The sequence below is a fragment of the Gadus macrocephalus genome, chromosome 8 (genome assembly GCF_031168955.1).
Source record: "Gadus macrocephalus chromosome 8, ASM3116895v1".
Taxonomy (NCBI): Eukaryota; Metazoa; Chordata; class Actinopteri; order Gadiformes; family Gadidae; genus Gadus; species Gadus macrocephalus.
In genome coordinates, this window is record NC_082389.1 from 940,410 (window position 1) to 957,691 (window position 17,282).

Sequence of the window (17,282 nt, forward strand, 5' to 3'; positions counted from 1 at the left end):
CCCAGTCTTCCTCGGTTGACGTTGCGGGTGTTTGCCGTTCCCTTCTGGCGCCGTGTGTTTCGTTTTGTCCTCACCGGCGGGGGCGAGGGAAAGGAGCAGTTGGGAGGCAGGCCGAGGGCGACTCGTTCTGAGGAGCCCACTGCGGGAGGGAGGGGGGGGGCAGCGAGGGTTAGAGGCGGAGAGGAAGACCTCACGGCCATCAGTGCATGTTCACCGGAACGATGGTTCAGGTCGACTCCCAGGGTGAAAGGAGTCAAGGCCCCGATGTGCTACCGACAAAACCCAACCGCGGGTCGCTGACCGGACAGCCCGCCTACCGCCGCGACTACAGTGTGCATTGATCGGTGTCGTCACTTAGGCTGTGCCCCAGCCGCTGAGATCCACAGCGGCTGGGACGCAGCCAACGTGATGACGCCGATTCTCCGATTATATCGGGGCCTTGACATCCGACATCCGTGACCTTCACAATGGCAATGTTTTACTTGAGCTGAAGGTTGAGAACATTCCTGGGTGTAACCTGGGATCTGTGGTTACCAAGCACCTTCTAGGTATGGTGCACAGCCCCCCAGTAATGGGGGGTTCGCAGTTATATGGTACCACACACTATTTTTGGCTTTGTCAAAAACTAAATATTGCGCCCCCCAATTATGACGTAGATAGATTGACAGCAAATTTAGTTTTGTATATATGGTGTAAATCTAATGGGGTATATCCATTTCCAAATGTATTTCAACTTCATAATCATTTGTTTTGCAGTAAAAGGATGATCCATGTTTATGGATGCACCGATACCGATACCAGTACTTGGTCTCAGGCCCGATGCTGTGCTAATGTACTTATACTCGGCGTCCGATAGAAAGTTTTGCTCTTCGGAAACTTATTGTATACTACTATGGTGAAAACGATTTTTTTTGTTTGAAATACAGCTGAAACAGTGGCTCACTGGCTCTTTAAACTGTCATGGTATTATTAGGCACTCAAATCGGTACTCAGTATCGGCAAGTACCCAAAATCAAAGTACTTCCAAAAGTGGAATCGGTGCATCCATGCTTGTAGTTTGACCTACCTGAATTCAGACTTGGTCAGGTGAGGAAATGGACGAAAATTATGGCAAGACCAACATTTATCAGCATGACGAGAGCCACCAAGATTGAATTTGGGCCCTGCAGAGAAGACAAGAGAATACACAATCAGCAAGAGAAGAAGCCAACACAACCAACGCACCGATCAACACTAGTAGCATTATTAATTATTATCAAATATTGAGTCATTTAAAGGCAGTGCCCTTTACCTGAACACGCTTTTCCAACCGCCAGTACCAGTACACCAGTACCAGTACACCAGTACCAGTACACCAGTACCAGTACTAACCCTAACTTACATTATTAACCTAACTTAATGGTGTGAATGATTGCGGATGGGAGCATCATCCGGGGTCTCGAATCATTCACACGAAGACCGTAGACCACAGTCATTCATCTTCCAGACATGTCATCAACATGTCTGGCCGACAGCGTTTGACCGTGCGTTGTTCCGGGGGCGCCCACTCACCGACTCCTCCTCTATGATCTCCGTGCTCATGTCCAGGCTGGCCTTCTTGGTTTCGGCGAGGCTCTTTGGTTTGTGTGAATCCTGCCTCTTGGGTCGGGGCGTCTCCGGGGCTCTGGGCTGGCTGACCTCCTTACTGACCGGCGGGGCCGCGGCCGGCGGCGGGGGGGCCGGGGCCAGGGCCAGGGCCCGCACGGGGCTCTCGCTGGGGGGCCGGTACTGCTTGGTGAGGGGGGCCAGCTGGGCCAAGCTGGAGGGGTGGAAGTCGTCCTCCAGCTCCAGCTGGGAGTCGTCGGGCGGCGGCATCTTGACGTCGGCCTTGACGTGGTAGCCGTGGAAGTGGGAGTGGATCTGGCCGTTGCTGCCGTGGTTACTGGTGACGGCGCTGGTTGTGACGGCGGGGGCGGGGGAGGGGGCGGGTCTGGCGGGAGGGAGGGCTTCCTTCTGCCTCACTTCCTGCGAGGCTGCCGGGGGATTTGACGTTGCCTTGACTACACATTCACCGAGGGAGAGGATGATACAGACATGTGACAACGTGTTGTACAATAAGGGAACAATGGCAACGACAACGCTGCTGTTAAGCCACAACAAACAAGACGGGACGAGGCCAGCCTGGACGCCTGACACATTATTTATCATGTGACAGCACACGAGGACAGGAAGTACCCCATCCAAAGCAGAAGATATCACAAAGGCCATTCAGAACAGGAGCCGTCAAAGCCTAAAAGCCATTCGCAAACCCTAAGGACTACGTCCCCCCCCCCCTCTCCCTCTTTGTCCGACCCATCCTTCTCTAGTGCTGCACTCTACTGCTCCACGGGTTTCTTTAACATGCTCCCAGTCACAACCCAGGTCGAGCTCCCCGCCACTACTAATAACACCGCTAACAAGTTGATAAGCCCCGCCCCCCGCCCGCCACAGCCCACCTGGACGGCCGTCACAAGCACTGCAAGTACAACAGCACAGGACCTCACCCCCCCACCCAGCCATCAACTCACCGTCCTGCACCCTGGTACAGCACCCTGACACAGCACCCTGGTACAGCACCCTGACACAGCACCCTGGTACAGCACCCTGACACAGCACCCTGGTACAGCACCCTGGTACAGCACCCTGGTACAGCACCCTGAGGTGCAGCACCCTAATACAGCACCCTGGTACAGCACCCTGGTACAGCACCCTGGTACAGCACCCTGGTGCAGCACCCTGGTGCAGCACCCTAATACAGCACCCTGGTACAGCACCCTGGTGCAGCACCCTGGTACAGCACCCTGGTACAGCACCCTGAGGTGCAGCACCCTGATACAGCACCCTGGTACAGCACCCTGATACAGCACCCTGGTACAGCACCCTGGTACAGCACCCTGGTACAGCACCCTGAGGTGCAGCACCCTGATACAGCACCCTGGTACAGCACCCTGGTACAGCACCCTGGTGCAGCACCCTGGTGCAGCACCCTGGTGCAGCACCCTGAGGTGCAGCAGGGCTCGCTGCCCCGGTCACTATCGTGTTCTGCGTTGCTACATTAGACGTATCGTCCACTACTGTCCGGTGGCGTCGCGTGGTGTGAGCTGTATTGCTGCTGTGTGGTCCACAGTAAAGGCCGGATTATTGTCCCACGTTCCCGCAACGCAAGCACCCTGCAGACGCTTCGACGGTTCTGCGTCGAGTGTTAGCGAGCGGACCAATCACAGGCTGACAGAGCCCCCCCGCCCCCCCCCCCCCATACCGTGTGGGGTCCCTCTACCTGGGGGATGTCCTATGGCTGACAGAGCCCCCCCCCCCCATACCGTGTTACCTGGGGGATGTCCTATGGCTGACAGAGCCCCCCCCCCTGTTGCCATGCTCACCTGCAGGTATGCTGCCCGGCGCGGGGGCATTGCTCTCTCTAGCAGCGCTCTTTACCAGGGGGGGGGCCGGGGCGGGGGTGTTGGTGCTCTTGGTGGGGGTCGGGGGGGACGGGGCGGGGCTGACGGAGGGGCTGGCGCTGGGGGAGGGATCGGGCGTGGTGCCCTTGCGGTAGAAGTGGGGCGAGGACGACTTCTCCTTCTTCTCCTCCACGGGGACCTCCGTCACCTCCAGCGGCTCGTTGTACTTCATGCGGATGTAGTCGGGCCCTGGGGGGGAGGGGATGATGATCGGAATAAGAATTGCACTTCACACGACGGTGTGATCACACTCGTAACAAGCAATGTAACATCCTGTGACTGCATGAACGCAAGCAAGGGATAATGTGCAGAACGCCGGTCATTATCGGGAAAATAATACCCTTCAGGGCGAAGCAAGACACCTTCGCTGCGTGTCGGTGTCCGGTTCGCCCTTCAGGGCGAACCGGACACCGACACGCAGCGAAGGTGTCTTGCTTCGCCCTGAAGGGGCTTATTTTCGATAATGACCGGCGACGTTCTATACATTATCCCTCTTATTACACGGCTACTTGCCAAAACGAAAAAATAACTTCACACGGTACGTCATTTTACAATTACCAGTCCGCCAAAGACGTTGACATCGCTGAGCAACCAAACACGCTGGGGTTGATAAGTTACCGGACTACTTGCAGAGTGATACCAAAGGCGTTTTCCACTTTCCTTGACAGCGGTCATTATATGCTTAGCATCAATTATCGAAAAATAATTCACCGCCGGAAGTTGGGAAGGCCCATGCAAGTGAACGGAGCGTTCGACAGCATTGAGAAGAGCCCTGTAATAATATGTAATAATGGAGATCCTAATCCTAACCCTAATCTCTGACCCAGCCGATCGACTATGCTAGAGCAGAACTTCTGGAGGGAGACGGCACAGAACCTGGGCCAGAAACCAGAAAATTGAGTTTTAGATTATTAAACTAAATCAATTCACACTAAATTGCAGTGCGAAATGCAGATTATTCCACACACATCTTCTGCAGTTGAACTCTGTTTACCGCAGACTGAGCTCCGCAGGGCCAAGGCTGTGACCATGTCACTGCACTCAAGTCACGCACTGGTGTGTTCCATAGGAACACATTCAATATTTTATTCAATATTTTATGTTTTATCCGTGCTATTACTTTGAAGGGATATTGGCCCTGGGGTGAACTTAAAGTGGCCCCGTCAGATAACACGTATGCACTGGATTTCCCCTTCGGCGCTCATTGTTACTCGACACATCTATTCATAGTTTGCGGTAGTCATTTGAAGCTGACATTGACTTAAGTTAAGTGTGATTAAACCTGATCCAAATTCCTCATCTCATCTTCAGGCAGCCTGACGGTTTTGGCCTGGGGGGTAACCCTAGCTGTTACCTGCCCTCCGGCCCCCTGGCTGCTGGGCCTCCCAGCTCGCACCCAGAGGGAGGCAGACGTTGGTGGGATCGCATCGGAAAGCATGACCGTCTGACTGATCTGCTAGGGTAAGGAACGATAGCGGGGTATTCTGCCGACAACCTGGGTCACTGACGCCCCGAGGAACCAAACACAACCCCCAACGCAACCCCCCAACGCAGGCCAACACCGTGGTTCTACGGTGGTGGTTGGAGCTGGGCCTCCATGGACCCCCTTTTGGAGGAAAGTGATCTCAGGTCGATCAAGTGTCCGCAGCGACGCCCGGGCCGCCGGCTCTATAACAGGACGGCCCAAATTGGGAAAGGGGTTCCAGATTTGTAACGAGGGTTGGCCTTTCAAAGTGTTACTACGTATTTAGTTTATTGTAAGGACACACAGCTCCCAATATATGCATCATAAGGGAATTATGTGTAGTTTTGACTTTTACACATATGCCATTACTTGCCATGGTCAAAATTATGATTTGATTTATTAACACTGAACAGATTGACGTGCATTGAATACCACTATTACTCCTTTTTCATTGTAGCCATTCTCCTTTGGTATTGCCTCTTGAATCTACAACCTGTTTGGTAGGCACTGAGAATCGCACCATGTATGTGGCTCCCAGACAAAACCCTTGACCTGATCATCATCATCCTGATCAATAGCAGTAGCAATAGTGGCAGTTATAACAATAGTTATAGTAGTAGTGGTAATATAGCATTATATAATGCTACACTACAGTAAAGTATGATCCTACATATCCACATCAAACTAGTTTAAAGACACAGAATTACAGGTGTGAGCCTGGTACAGGTGTTAGCCTGCTCCAGGTGTGAGCCTGCTGCAGGTGTGAGCCTGGTACAGGTGTGAGCCTGCTCCAGGTGTGAGCCTGCTCCAGGTGTGAGCCTGCTCCAGGTGTGAGCCTGGTACAGGTGTGAGCCTGGTACAGGTGTGAGCCTGCTCCAGGTGTGAGCCTGGTACAGGTGTGAGCCTGCTCCAGGTGTGAGCCTGCTCCAGGTGTGAGCCTGCTCCAGGTGTGAGCCTGGTACCTGGCTGGTGGAAGCTCGGGGAGAGCTCTCTGGCCACGGTTCTGGCGATGTCCGAGTCCTGGCCGGCGGACTGCCCGGCGTGGTCGGCGTTCTCCCCCTTGGCCCGGGCGTGGGCCGTCCTGAGGAAGACGCAGAACACAAAGGGAGACATGTTGATCCTGAGTGGATCCACTGCCATGTCTGGAGCCTCTTCTGTAGCCCACCAGGAACTCATTCAAACCATCCCCAACAGAAGAGTGATTGCGTAGCCTGCGTGTGATTAATGTTGTTGTTAGTAGTTCATGCACTTATCGCCCTTGTCCTTATTTCACGAGAACATCCATTTAGAATCAATCAGGGACAACAACTATAAACAGCCTTCTTGTTAACGGGCTTCCACAACAAGGACTGAAGATTGGTGGGGACTGTGACAACTCATGTTTATCACTTCCAATGTTAACATTGGTTGAGGTCATTATAATTTCATAATGGGTACTGATTTATTGGTGGATTTAGTTGGATTTTGCAAAATCATCAACACACAACACCCGCGCACACACACACACACACACACACACACACACACACACACACACACACACACACACACACACACACACACACACACACACACACAAACACACAAATACACATAAACACACACACACAAATACACACACTCACACACACTTTTCCTGCCAAGAAACTAAGGAGGCCCATTTGGTCCACCCACAGCTTTTGTCCTTCCTCTTGTAAGCCTCTTCGTCAGGCTTACCTAGTGAACGGTATGATGACATTATATCATCTCTTATAATCTCAAAGTTATCTAAGAACAAGACCTTTAAGAAACACAAAGCCCTTCATGCAGCATCAGGTGTGCGCCTCAGCCCATCCAGAAACATGGACGAAGAATTGACCTCCAATAAGAACACACTCACACGTATCTGACATGCTGCTTTGGCCCTCAGCAAGACATACTATCCTCATAACCCCCCCCCCCCCCCCCCCCCCACAAACACTGAACCTCATCACAGACATGACATTTCTGTCCACTCCCATCACAGGAATAACACCTGGGAACGCAACCGCCTAAAGAAGCCCCTCCTGTAAGGACCCGACGTGCTAGAGGCGCTCTGCAGGCTGGAGCTGAGCGGGTCATGTCAGGATGGAGGCAGGGCCACACCTCTAAGTTGGCCCCTTGGCCCCTCTCCCCACAGGTCACACACGGTCCACCACCAGAGCAAGGCCCATTGGTTACGGCAGCGGTCGAGTTAGTCCACCCTGACCGACGACGCCTCTGACTCCCGGTAGGAACAAACTAATAACCGACACTAACTTATTTGGCAGGGAGAGGACAAGCAGGGGTCAAACGGGGTAAACCCCCCCCCCCCCCCAGGACCCCTTCCTGAGGTGGCCCCTGGCCTGAAAGGGGTGGAAAGTAACTCATTCTGCCAAGGAGGGGGGGGGGGGGGGGGGTAGGCCAGGCTCAGGTGTCCGATGGCGGTCCCACGTCAACGGGCTGCGTCAGATGTTGTGGTCGGCGTGGTCTCTCTTTCAGATGTCATGATGACATCCGTAGACAACACTGACGGCATGGCAACCATGGAACCCTGACAGAACCGTCTGCGATTGGCAGTGGTGCTAATCAGAGACTGGTGTGTCCTATTTGTATGACTGTGTGCGTGTGCGTCTGTGCGTGTATGAGTGGTGGGGGAAGTCCCGTAACAAACTCTAAGGAGATGTGGGACCAGGTGCATTGTGGGAGGATTCTCGGTAGGTGGCTTCATGTTGTGCACACAGGACGGCCTGCAGCCCAGCGCTGGGGTGGACCCGAGGTGGAGAGAGGCTGAGACGGACCGCGGGGGGGTCCGAGGGAGGCTCCTGTTCCCGGCAGAGGTTAACGGAGAGGAGGCGGGGCCGACAGAGAGGAGGCGGGGCCGACTCACTGGCACAGAAAGGGCTTTCAGAGGCAAAGTAACGACAACACATGGGATCTATTGAGGAGGACAGCCCACCTCGTCCCCGTTACGAGGACACGGTGTACTCGACTTGGTAAACATTAGCTACAGTGTTTCATATCAAAAATAGCGTTGGCATAGGAGGTCTGGTTTATTAATCATTCAGGGAGATTTATCCAATGGGAGGGCTGAACGATATCGTGTGATCGGGTGTCTGTACTTGGCCCTCGCAACATCTATCCTTCTACATGATGCTACTACTATCGACTATCACACAAGAATATTTCATCAGCGTCAATTGCCACCAGATGAAACCTAAATATGCATTTTATTAGAACCAGGTTATTGTGGTGTCATACCCAGAATGTATCCATATGGTTGTAGGCTATCACAGACCTTCCTTAAAGCAACAACTAGAATCATAGCTGTGTTTCCGAGGCATTTTACCTGTATTGAGTCTGGAGGATGAACGTCTGTAGTTCATTGAGGAGATGTAAAACATTTAAATCTACCATGAAGTGATAACCCCTACCCCCAATCAAGACATCGAGTACGGGGCGTTTATTATAAGTGAATGTGATCAGTCCTAAGAGCTGAACTTATGTTTATGAGGGGTAAACCTGGTACGTCTTGCTTGGTTCAAGCATGGATACCATGTGATAGAGTGGTGCATTTGAATGGATAACTGGCCTAATTGCAATGCGGTAGAAGCCTTTTTGATGTCCCCCTTCTGGGTGGTTAAAAGCCCTTATCTCAGGGTTGAACATCTGAAGGATGGACCATTTGAGACTAGGGTCTGTCCCTCCCACACTGCAGACCCAAAGCTAGAGCCTTACCCAACCAAGGTTTGTCTTAACTGAGGCAGAACTTACATCTGTAACCATTATACCATGCAGATAAAAGATAATCAGGTAAACAAACCTAGACTGGCGGCTGAACCTAGACAGGCACACAAACTAGCGGCATCGGACAAAAGTTTCATAATCTACAGAGGGTCAGTGGGTCGCCCCATTGAGTCACTTCAATGCTAGAACACGGTGGGGTGGGCGTTGTGCATTCACGGTGTCGCTGAACTGTCCCATAGGTTAGTGCGCGGCATCATCATCATCATCATCATCATCATCATCATCATCACCCAACCAAATCAATCTTCTGCTGCACGACGCACCAACCTGTTGGTCCAAGCGCAGCGCTAAGCGTGAGGAGCGACCTGAAGACAGAGGAGTGTCTGCACGGCAGCATGCGAAGGGGTCAACCCCCCAGCATCAACACTCCAACCCCGGGCGGTCTTTACCTGGACGTGGCGATCTCCACTTTCGTCCGCGCGATGGCGGCGGCCCTGATGGCGCCCTCCACGGCGCGGTCCACCTTCTGCTTGGTCTTGGCGTTCTTCATGGGGATGAGCTGCTTCCGGATGCCGCGCGCCAGCACATTGTTCTTGTACTTGCCCTCCTCCTTGTGGCCCTCGGGGAAGAGGGTGCAGCCGTAGCCGTGCCGCTTGTTGTTCAGCCACTCGCCCTCGTACTTCATGCCGTTGGAGCGCTCCGACACGCCGAAGCCGTTGCGCTTGTCGTTCTTCCACTCGCCCATGTACGACTCGGTGGTGGTGGCGTCCACGTTGTCCTCCAGCGGCAGGTAGTCGTCGCCGCCGTCGCCGTCCCCGAAGCTGACGGTGGAGTTGGCGTCGCTGGAGCTGATGCGGCTCATGGTGGTCTCGCTGCGCGCCGAGCTGCGCTTGCTGGAGATGGACGAGCGCGAGTCCGACTTGCGGAGCCGCTGCAGGCTGCCGAAGATGGAGCCGCGGCGGAAGAGGCCCTTCTTGCGCTCGCCGCCCTCGCCGTCCGAGTGGAAGTTGAGCACGAAGCCGCCGCGCGTGCCGGTGGGCCCGTCGGAGGCGCTGTCGAGCAGCACGGTGCCGTTGCTCTGCTGGCTGCGCAGGGAGGCCAGCGAGGTGCGCAGCGGCGAGCGGATGACCGTGGCCATGCCGTACGGCACGCTCTGACGCACGCCATAGCCGTGGCGCATCCCGCCCGTCCACTGGCCCTGGTAGGTTCCTGCGGGGGGGAAGGAGCGGCCACAGCAGGTGATGAAGACCCCGTTCAGTACGCACACGGGGATGAAGAGCGCTTGAATCATGATTATCGTTAGTCTGATCAATCATCTGTCTTTAAACATTTAATCGGTTTGGGTTTAGTCAAACTCTTCATGCGTACATCTTTTCTTTTTTTATATCAGCTATTGGCGTACAATCCTAATAATATAATAAACCAATTGATTTTGGTAAATCAATTTGATACAAAATACAGAGATATAAAAACACCGGTTCTGATCGATGGCTACTGAGAGGGGATTCCCACTGCGTGGATGGAGCATACTAACAGCCCTGAGAGGGGATTCCCACTGCGTGGATAGGAGCATACTGACAGCCCTGAGAGGGGATTCCCACTGCGTGGATAGGAGCATACTGACAGCCCTTTGGACGCTGACTAACCAGCAACTTCCCCCCACTCTAAAAATGTAAGTGTTTAATCTGAACACTTACTCCAATTAGGACTGCATGGGTGCCAACGGAGCACGCAAAACGGGAGCAGTGACCGATGGCTACACTTAATTAATGCTCAGAGCACATAATAATTCACTATAATAACCAAAAACAAACAGCAAGAATAAATGGTAGAAAGGGACACACAACGTTTATACGTTATCGATGTTTAGATGTTTAACTCGCTTCTGATATGGGTTACAGGAACCAAAGGATGTGATTCTGTATGCAACGAGTTCAAATGGCTTACCCTCATGTCAGTTGAATGACAGCTCACTGTGTAGTGTTGGGCGTGCATTGACTTTGAAACTGTCTTTGGTTTGTGGATGGCGAACATACATGACTGGGTCATTCTTTACATGAACAACTCTCTGAAGATCTGTGTGCATGTCAGACCAAAGAGCTGGCATCAAACAGGAAGGGATTGAAAGTGTTCTGTTCTGATATGGGTATCAAAATAAAAGAACTGGCAAGGCAATTATAATTACACATAACCCTTGATTACTGACTGCTACAGTAGGTAACTGTGGTTGAAAATATAATCCAAAAATATGTGATTCAATAATTAAATATATCAAAGGCAGCACTGAGATTAAAAAGCACTCATTGGGGTACAGCACAGTGTAAGTTGATTGAGGCAAAGTAGAAAGATAGTAGAGTGATAAACACAGATACTTTTGTCAAAGCGATTTTTTAACTAGGCAATACCCGTGGTGCTGAGCTGAAGTAACAGGGCGTTCTGTGGGCCAGAACAGGTGGCTGCCCGTGGCTCCGGGCTATCGCCCTAACAGCATCAGCCTGCAGCTAGAAAATGCTATTTTAAAAGATGGAAGTAACTCGAGACACTGGGAAGTCTGCCTGTAGGCCAAACATAACTCCAGCAGCCATCTTGCTATGAGAAATAAGCCTCCAGCCCGACTGAAGAGATGGAACCTGGATTAACCATTAGAATATGGTTCATGGGGAAGAGGAGAGGAAATTATTGCTATTATTTTTCAATCAAAAAAGTAAAACAGCGATTACACTCAAATTATTTACTTGTTAACATTCAGTTGTTTGGAATTGTTTGGAACACAAATAAAGCATAAAGGGCAGTGAATGATCATGTAGGCGGTCGTTTTAATTACATAGAGTGTGGATGTCAAGTGCAAAAACCTTACAGCCTTAAGATTGGACTTTTCTGCGACCCAAAGCACAGACCACCAACATAGAGGCTATATTTAGGTGTACCTCCAGGCTCAGCCTTCCATGAAATACACTTGTGCATAGTGGTCCATAACCACCTATATGGAGTTGCACACTTTGTTTACTTGTGCTCAAATGGACTTATTTTCTCCTTAGATATTAAGAATCCTCTGGCTGACAGTCACAAAATTTGTGTTTTATATCAGGTGGGAAAAGATTCAAAGTTCCCCCTTGGAGTCAAACCCCCTGAATGGGAGACAAGCCCAGAGCTGCCGTGGTGATAGAGAGAGATATAGAGGGTGAGAAGGGCTTTGATAAACATCGATTCCCCTCTGCAACGAAATGTCCCCTCCTTAGACCGCTTTAGCGTGTTGTTCATTGTTTGCTCAATGCTGCAACATACCGTCGTATGTAGCCTTTGCACGACTATGTAACGCTGTTAAGAATCCAAGATTGAATAACTCTTAATTCAATTTTTCTTTTGTCCAAAGTGATGAGAGCACATTACATAAGAAGACATGAATGTGTTAAGACCCTCTGCATACGTTGGGACACACTGTATATAGATCATCTCCAAAACTGTTCTGCTGTTGTCATCCTAATGCCATCCAAGACAGACACTCACTCTGTAGACATTCTTTGGATTTATAAGGCGGATTGGAAATGTAATTGATTATGATCAATTAAGATTCAATAATTTCAGCCATTTATCAAGTTATAATATCAAAAATAAGTTAATATTGTTCAGTAGTAACTTGATGGGCATTTATTTTTAAATAAATAGTTAGTTGTAGCTTCCCTATGATCTAAACTCTCCTCTCTCATTGACATTGGCTCCAGACTTATAAGCAGCTTATCCTGCTTCTCCCTGGTGAGCTTGAACATGAGTAGCACCTCCTAACCTGCTTACCTACAAGCTCTGCACGATTAGCTTCTTCTTAACCTGCTTACCTACGAGCTCTGCACGATTAGCTTCTTCTTAACCTGCTTACCTACGAGCTCTGCATGATTAGCTACTCCTTAACCCTCTCTCTACTTTAACCATACCAAAAGTTAAACTCAATCCTTTTGCAGCTTCTATCTCTGTAATAGTCTGTCCCACGTAAACAGGGAAGATGACTCTTGATATTTAACTTCGATTATAAACTTAAAACCTCCTGCCTGTCTTATACCATAGAAATGCATCTTTAGTGACCAACATTGAACACTTCTTCAATGCATTTTAAACCAATTCAGGTCTGATCATGATTATCGCATAATGCAGCGTTGCATATATCACCCCACTGCTGGTGATTCAGACCACATTCTACATTTGTTAGAAACTTTGAACGATCAATTGTACATCTTCGTCATCAAAGCCAGACTGAATTGTGCTTCACTTATTCAACGTACATCGAAATATCTTGATGTTACATCCGATATTTCAGTGAATAGTGAACTTTTCAATGTCACATGAACATGGTACGTCAAAATGGGTGCTGACCAAGTTTAACAAACAATGACAACTCAATGGTGCTGTATCTGTAGAAGAAGACTCCTAATGTGGCCCTCTTGTTTACTCCGGGCTAGCTTACCCAATGAAGAAGATTAGTCAAATCAAGGTGTACTAGTCAAGAAGCCATGTCCAATCCTTTATTCACAGGCTCTCACGGGAAGCCCTAGCAGCCAGCCCCATCCTGCTACATGGTTGACTCTGTTACTCTCAGTGTAATTCATCATACCAAAGTATAACACAGAACCAGGGCAGTCCTATAAGGGCCAATTGTTACCAGTTTCGAAAGGTTAGACAATGCAAAGAACTGCAACCCCCCGTAGATTGATGAACAGCGGGGATGTGATACCTGGGTGAGACTGATGAACAGGGGGGATGTGATACCTGGGTGAGACTGATGAACAGGGGGGATGTGATACCTGGGTGAGACTGATGAACAGGGGGGATGTGATACCTGGGTGAGACTGATGAACATGGGGGATGTGATACCTGGGTGAGATTGATGAACAGGGGGGATGTGATACCTGGGTGAGATCGATGAACATGGGGGATGTGATACCTGGGTGAGATTGATGAACAGGGGGGATGTGATACTTGGGTGAGATTGGAACACAGACCAGTTGTCGTGTACTGACCTGGTCTGGACTCAATCCAGATCGACTGTGCCTTAATACAATTAACCCGGTGTAAACTCTCCTAGAGTCCACTGGAACTATGTGGCGGTCCACTGCTGGTAGCTCTACTTTGGCAGAGTTAACATAAACAGACAGCACTGAAAGAATGAAAGTCTGACGGACGTAGAGTCAATCATAGGCCGAGAGGGGGACCCGGATTGCTGCAATTAATGTGTTGTCACAAATTCTGATTTGCTTTTGCAGTGGAATGAAATTGATTTCAATTTAATTACTTAAAATCAATCAAGAGCTTGTTCCATATACATAGGTTAGTAATAACAAAATGTTTTATCACCTAATGCCAGCGATTTGTCTGTTTACATTCTTTAAACTTCTGATCAAAGCTTTTCATGTGTCAAAGCTGCGGTGGTACTCCGGACATCCCGTTGCCATTGGAAGGGAGAAAGCCAAGCATTCCGAAGTGTCCTAAACCAGTGGTGGAGCTGCGATAAGGCAGTGGGCACGCATGGGATCCATGGGAAACACGGATTGCCTGGACCAAACCCGGACGAGAGACCCTTATTGGTCGTCAATTCTAAATTGTCTCGCACAGAGGACACTACAGTTAGCAAAAACAGATATTCTCACAGCCCCTCACATTCACCTGTAGCTGGAAGGAGGCTATGGCATTCCTAAGAAATGACACTGAATTATAGCGTTTCAATCTCCGGCCCAGCCCCTTTGATCAACAGAAGGCTAGTGCCACTCAGCCTGAGAAGGCAGCGTGGGCTGTTCTTTAAGACACTATCCCAGTGAGGGGTCAACAGGGTTAAGATTAAATAGTAACAGGGAACATGGAAAGGGGCACTTGCCTGCGACTGGCCTACTGGCCCTTTTGCCACCATGACCCCGATAAATCAAGCGGAAAGGACGATGGCTAGACGGATGAATATACAAATGCTTGGACGGATGTATGTATGGATGGGTAACGAGACAAATCCGGTTTGACAGGCTGAAACAATGTGGGCTGATTGTGTGCACAAAAGAGAGAGCTCTAGTTATGAGGTACAATAAATGTGCTGGAATTAACTTGCCAATGGTTTGATGACTTGGTTGCCTGATAGAAAATGATACACTCATCATAGAAAGACAGACTAGACAGCTAAAGACTTAGAGAAGGTCAACGAAGGAGACCAAAATAGACCGATTCAAAGAGAGGGGGGTACAGAACGATAAAGATAGGAAGTAGATACATTTAGAGTAGGCTAGTAGAGAAGGCATCCAAGAAGACTCACTGAGTATACTAAAGTAAAAAAATAAAAAAGGAATAAGAATGGCAGATAATTCTATATTATGGTTCATTATAACAACACACACTATTGGGATTTAATAGGGTTAAGAAGAATTAACCGTTCATCTGTAGTTATTTGAATACAAACTTACACGAGTTGCATGTTGAGATGATAACTATGTCGATACATTTCAATCAAACTGAGCCTCAGTAAAAGGTGATTTGTTGATAAACTAATAGACTAATATTTCAATCAACCTCCATCCACAACTACCACTGCTGTTTAGAGCAGATGGCTTTATGCTCTCATATGAACATCAAAACGGTTTAACATACAACAGTAAACGATTCAGTGTGTTGTTTAGGCAAGCAACCAACTGATTAAGTTTTGCATAAAATAAGATACGATAATAATGCATGATAATGCAGATGAGTTAATTTTCTTTGGAGTGGGACTGTGGGACATTGAGTTACTGTTAAGTTAAGTATATTCTCCACTGTAGATACAGTGAAAAAGATTGCCAATCCTTCTTCCTGGTTCGCTAGTGATTAGGGCCAAAGGTTAAAAAAATCCAGTAAATGGATGAGGATAGATGACATATAATAATATGTAAACGTTTCCTCATACACATTTAAGGATAACATAATTGCTAGATCTCCAATTGACTTCCTTCCTGCTGGATTAATAGTCACCATGCATGTTGGGAACTAGGGTTTACATTCCATAAAACACTTCAATTAGTTAACCTGACATTTTCATTTCGAAGTGTAGCCTACTAAGAAACCAAACTCGACCTATTTCACAAAGATGTTGCTGTGCCATAATTTCCATAACAGGCATATTGCTGTTGTAATCAGTGGATTGATGTTATAATCCAGGTTCAGCATAACAAACCTTTCCCTGGTCGCTTGAACAGCTCTGCCCATTAGGCCCTGATAATAAATCAAGTAGGAGGTCCATAAGAATAGATTGTTGCACTGCACTGATATTGCACTGTTTGTGACCATCAAACGGGAAATCCCACTCAAAACGTATCAATGAAGAGTTCAGAGACACTTGTTGCGATTTACCTACATGCTATGTTTCTGCCCTATTAATGGTTTAGAATAATAATACTAATAATAATAACAACGAATACTATAACTTTATATTTTGCCTTAAATATATTTGCCCCTCGGATACAATCACAGGCCTCATCTGCCTACATGCACACACATAAAGTCAACTGTTGCTGACAGACATCGCCTCACCTCCATCCCCGTACGTTTCGACGCCGTATCCGTCCTGTAAACCATTGTTCCACGTCCCCTCGTACCTGGCCGGCGTGTTTAAACTCTGCCTCACGCCGTATCGACCCTTCAGTCCATGAGTCCATTCCCCCCGGTAAATCCACCTCCCCTTCGTCTCCACGCCGAGTCCATGGCGCTTCCCCTGCGCCCAGTATCCGTGGTAGACGTTGCCGCTGGGCCAGGTGTACACGCCGACTATCTCGAACCCGTTGGACCAAGATCCCGCGTACTCGCCCTGACCCTTGGGTCCCGTGCAGATACCGTGTCCGTGGGCTTTGCCGTCCTCCCAACCGCCGCAATATGTACCGCCATCGTCAAAATCAAACCGGCCGCCCGTCATTCAGGAAAGCAAGGGTGGGGGAATTATAAAAATCGCGGCAGTTCCTGGTGGCGGGTTGGTAAGGCCAGTGTGAACGGGGTTGTTTTTTAGGGGGGCCGAAATGTGGAGGTTAAGCGCGGCAAGTGGGTGCCCGGATTTGCTCGCGAAGGCGGTGGTGATTTGAGGGGATACACCGGGAGAAATGATGATCGCCGAGCGCCTCGGTTGGCTGCTTGCTCTGGTTGTTAGGTAAAGCAGGACGTGGGTGGGAGAGGGCGGCCTCCACTGCTGCCAGGGTGGCGTTACTTGTGAGTGTTTTATGACTCCCGCTCCCCTAGTCGTTGTTTTTCAATCCGTCTCTTTCGCTGTTCTCTCGTGCGAGCCGTTATTGGGTAGTGTTATTTTGATAGCAGCGTAAGAAGCATTATCCACCGATAACACGGATGATGCGAGTTTCGTTTTTGCATCGAACAAAGATGCTCTGCTTTTTGTTTTCGTTAAACGTTTGACTGCTAAGGAAATGTAGTTGAGTTAATAGGACAACTTTAAACGCGCACGCACACACAAACACGCGTGCGCGCGCACACCACACACATACATGCGCGCACACTCGCTCACACAAACATACACGCACAAAATCAAACGGGTGATATATCAGAGATCAAGTGATCAGATGAAGCTAAACTTGTAGGAGGATACCACCATGTGG

The 17,282-nt window shown here is 49.4% G+C and overlaps 1 protein-coding gene across 1 annotated transcript; it reads right to left on the minus strand.

Moving 5' to 3' along the window:
- Positions 1–17,107, minus strand: LOC132462396 (junctophilin-1-like). The gene is made up of 7 exons (XM_060057909.1): positions 16,216–17,107; positions 9,135–9,894; positions 5,904–6,022; positions 3,399–3,665; positions 1,552–2,039; positions 1,067–1,163; positions 1–139 (listed from the first exon to the last, which is right to left on the minus strand). The coding sequence occupies exons 1-6, from the start codon at positions 16,592–16,594 to the stop codon at positions 1,083–1,085; spliced, it is 2,094 nt and encodes a 697-aa protein (XP_059913892.1). The 5' UTR covers positions 16,595–17,107; the 3' UTR covers positions 1–139; positions 1,067–1,082.
- Positions 17,108–17,282: the final 175 nt, after the last annotated feature.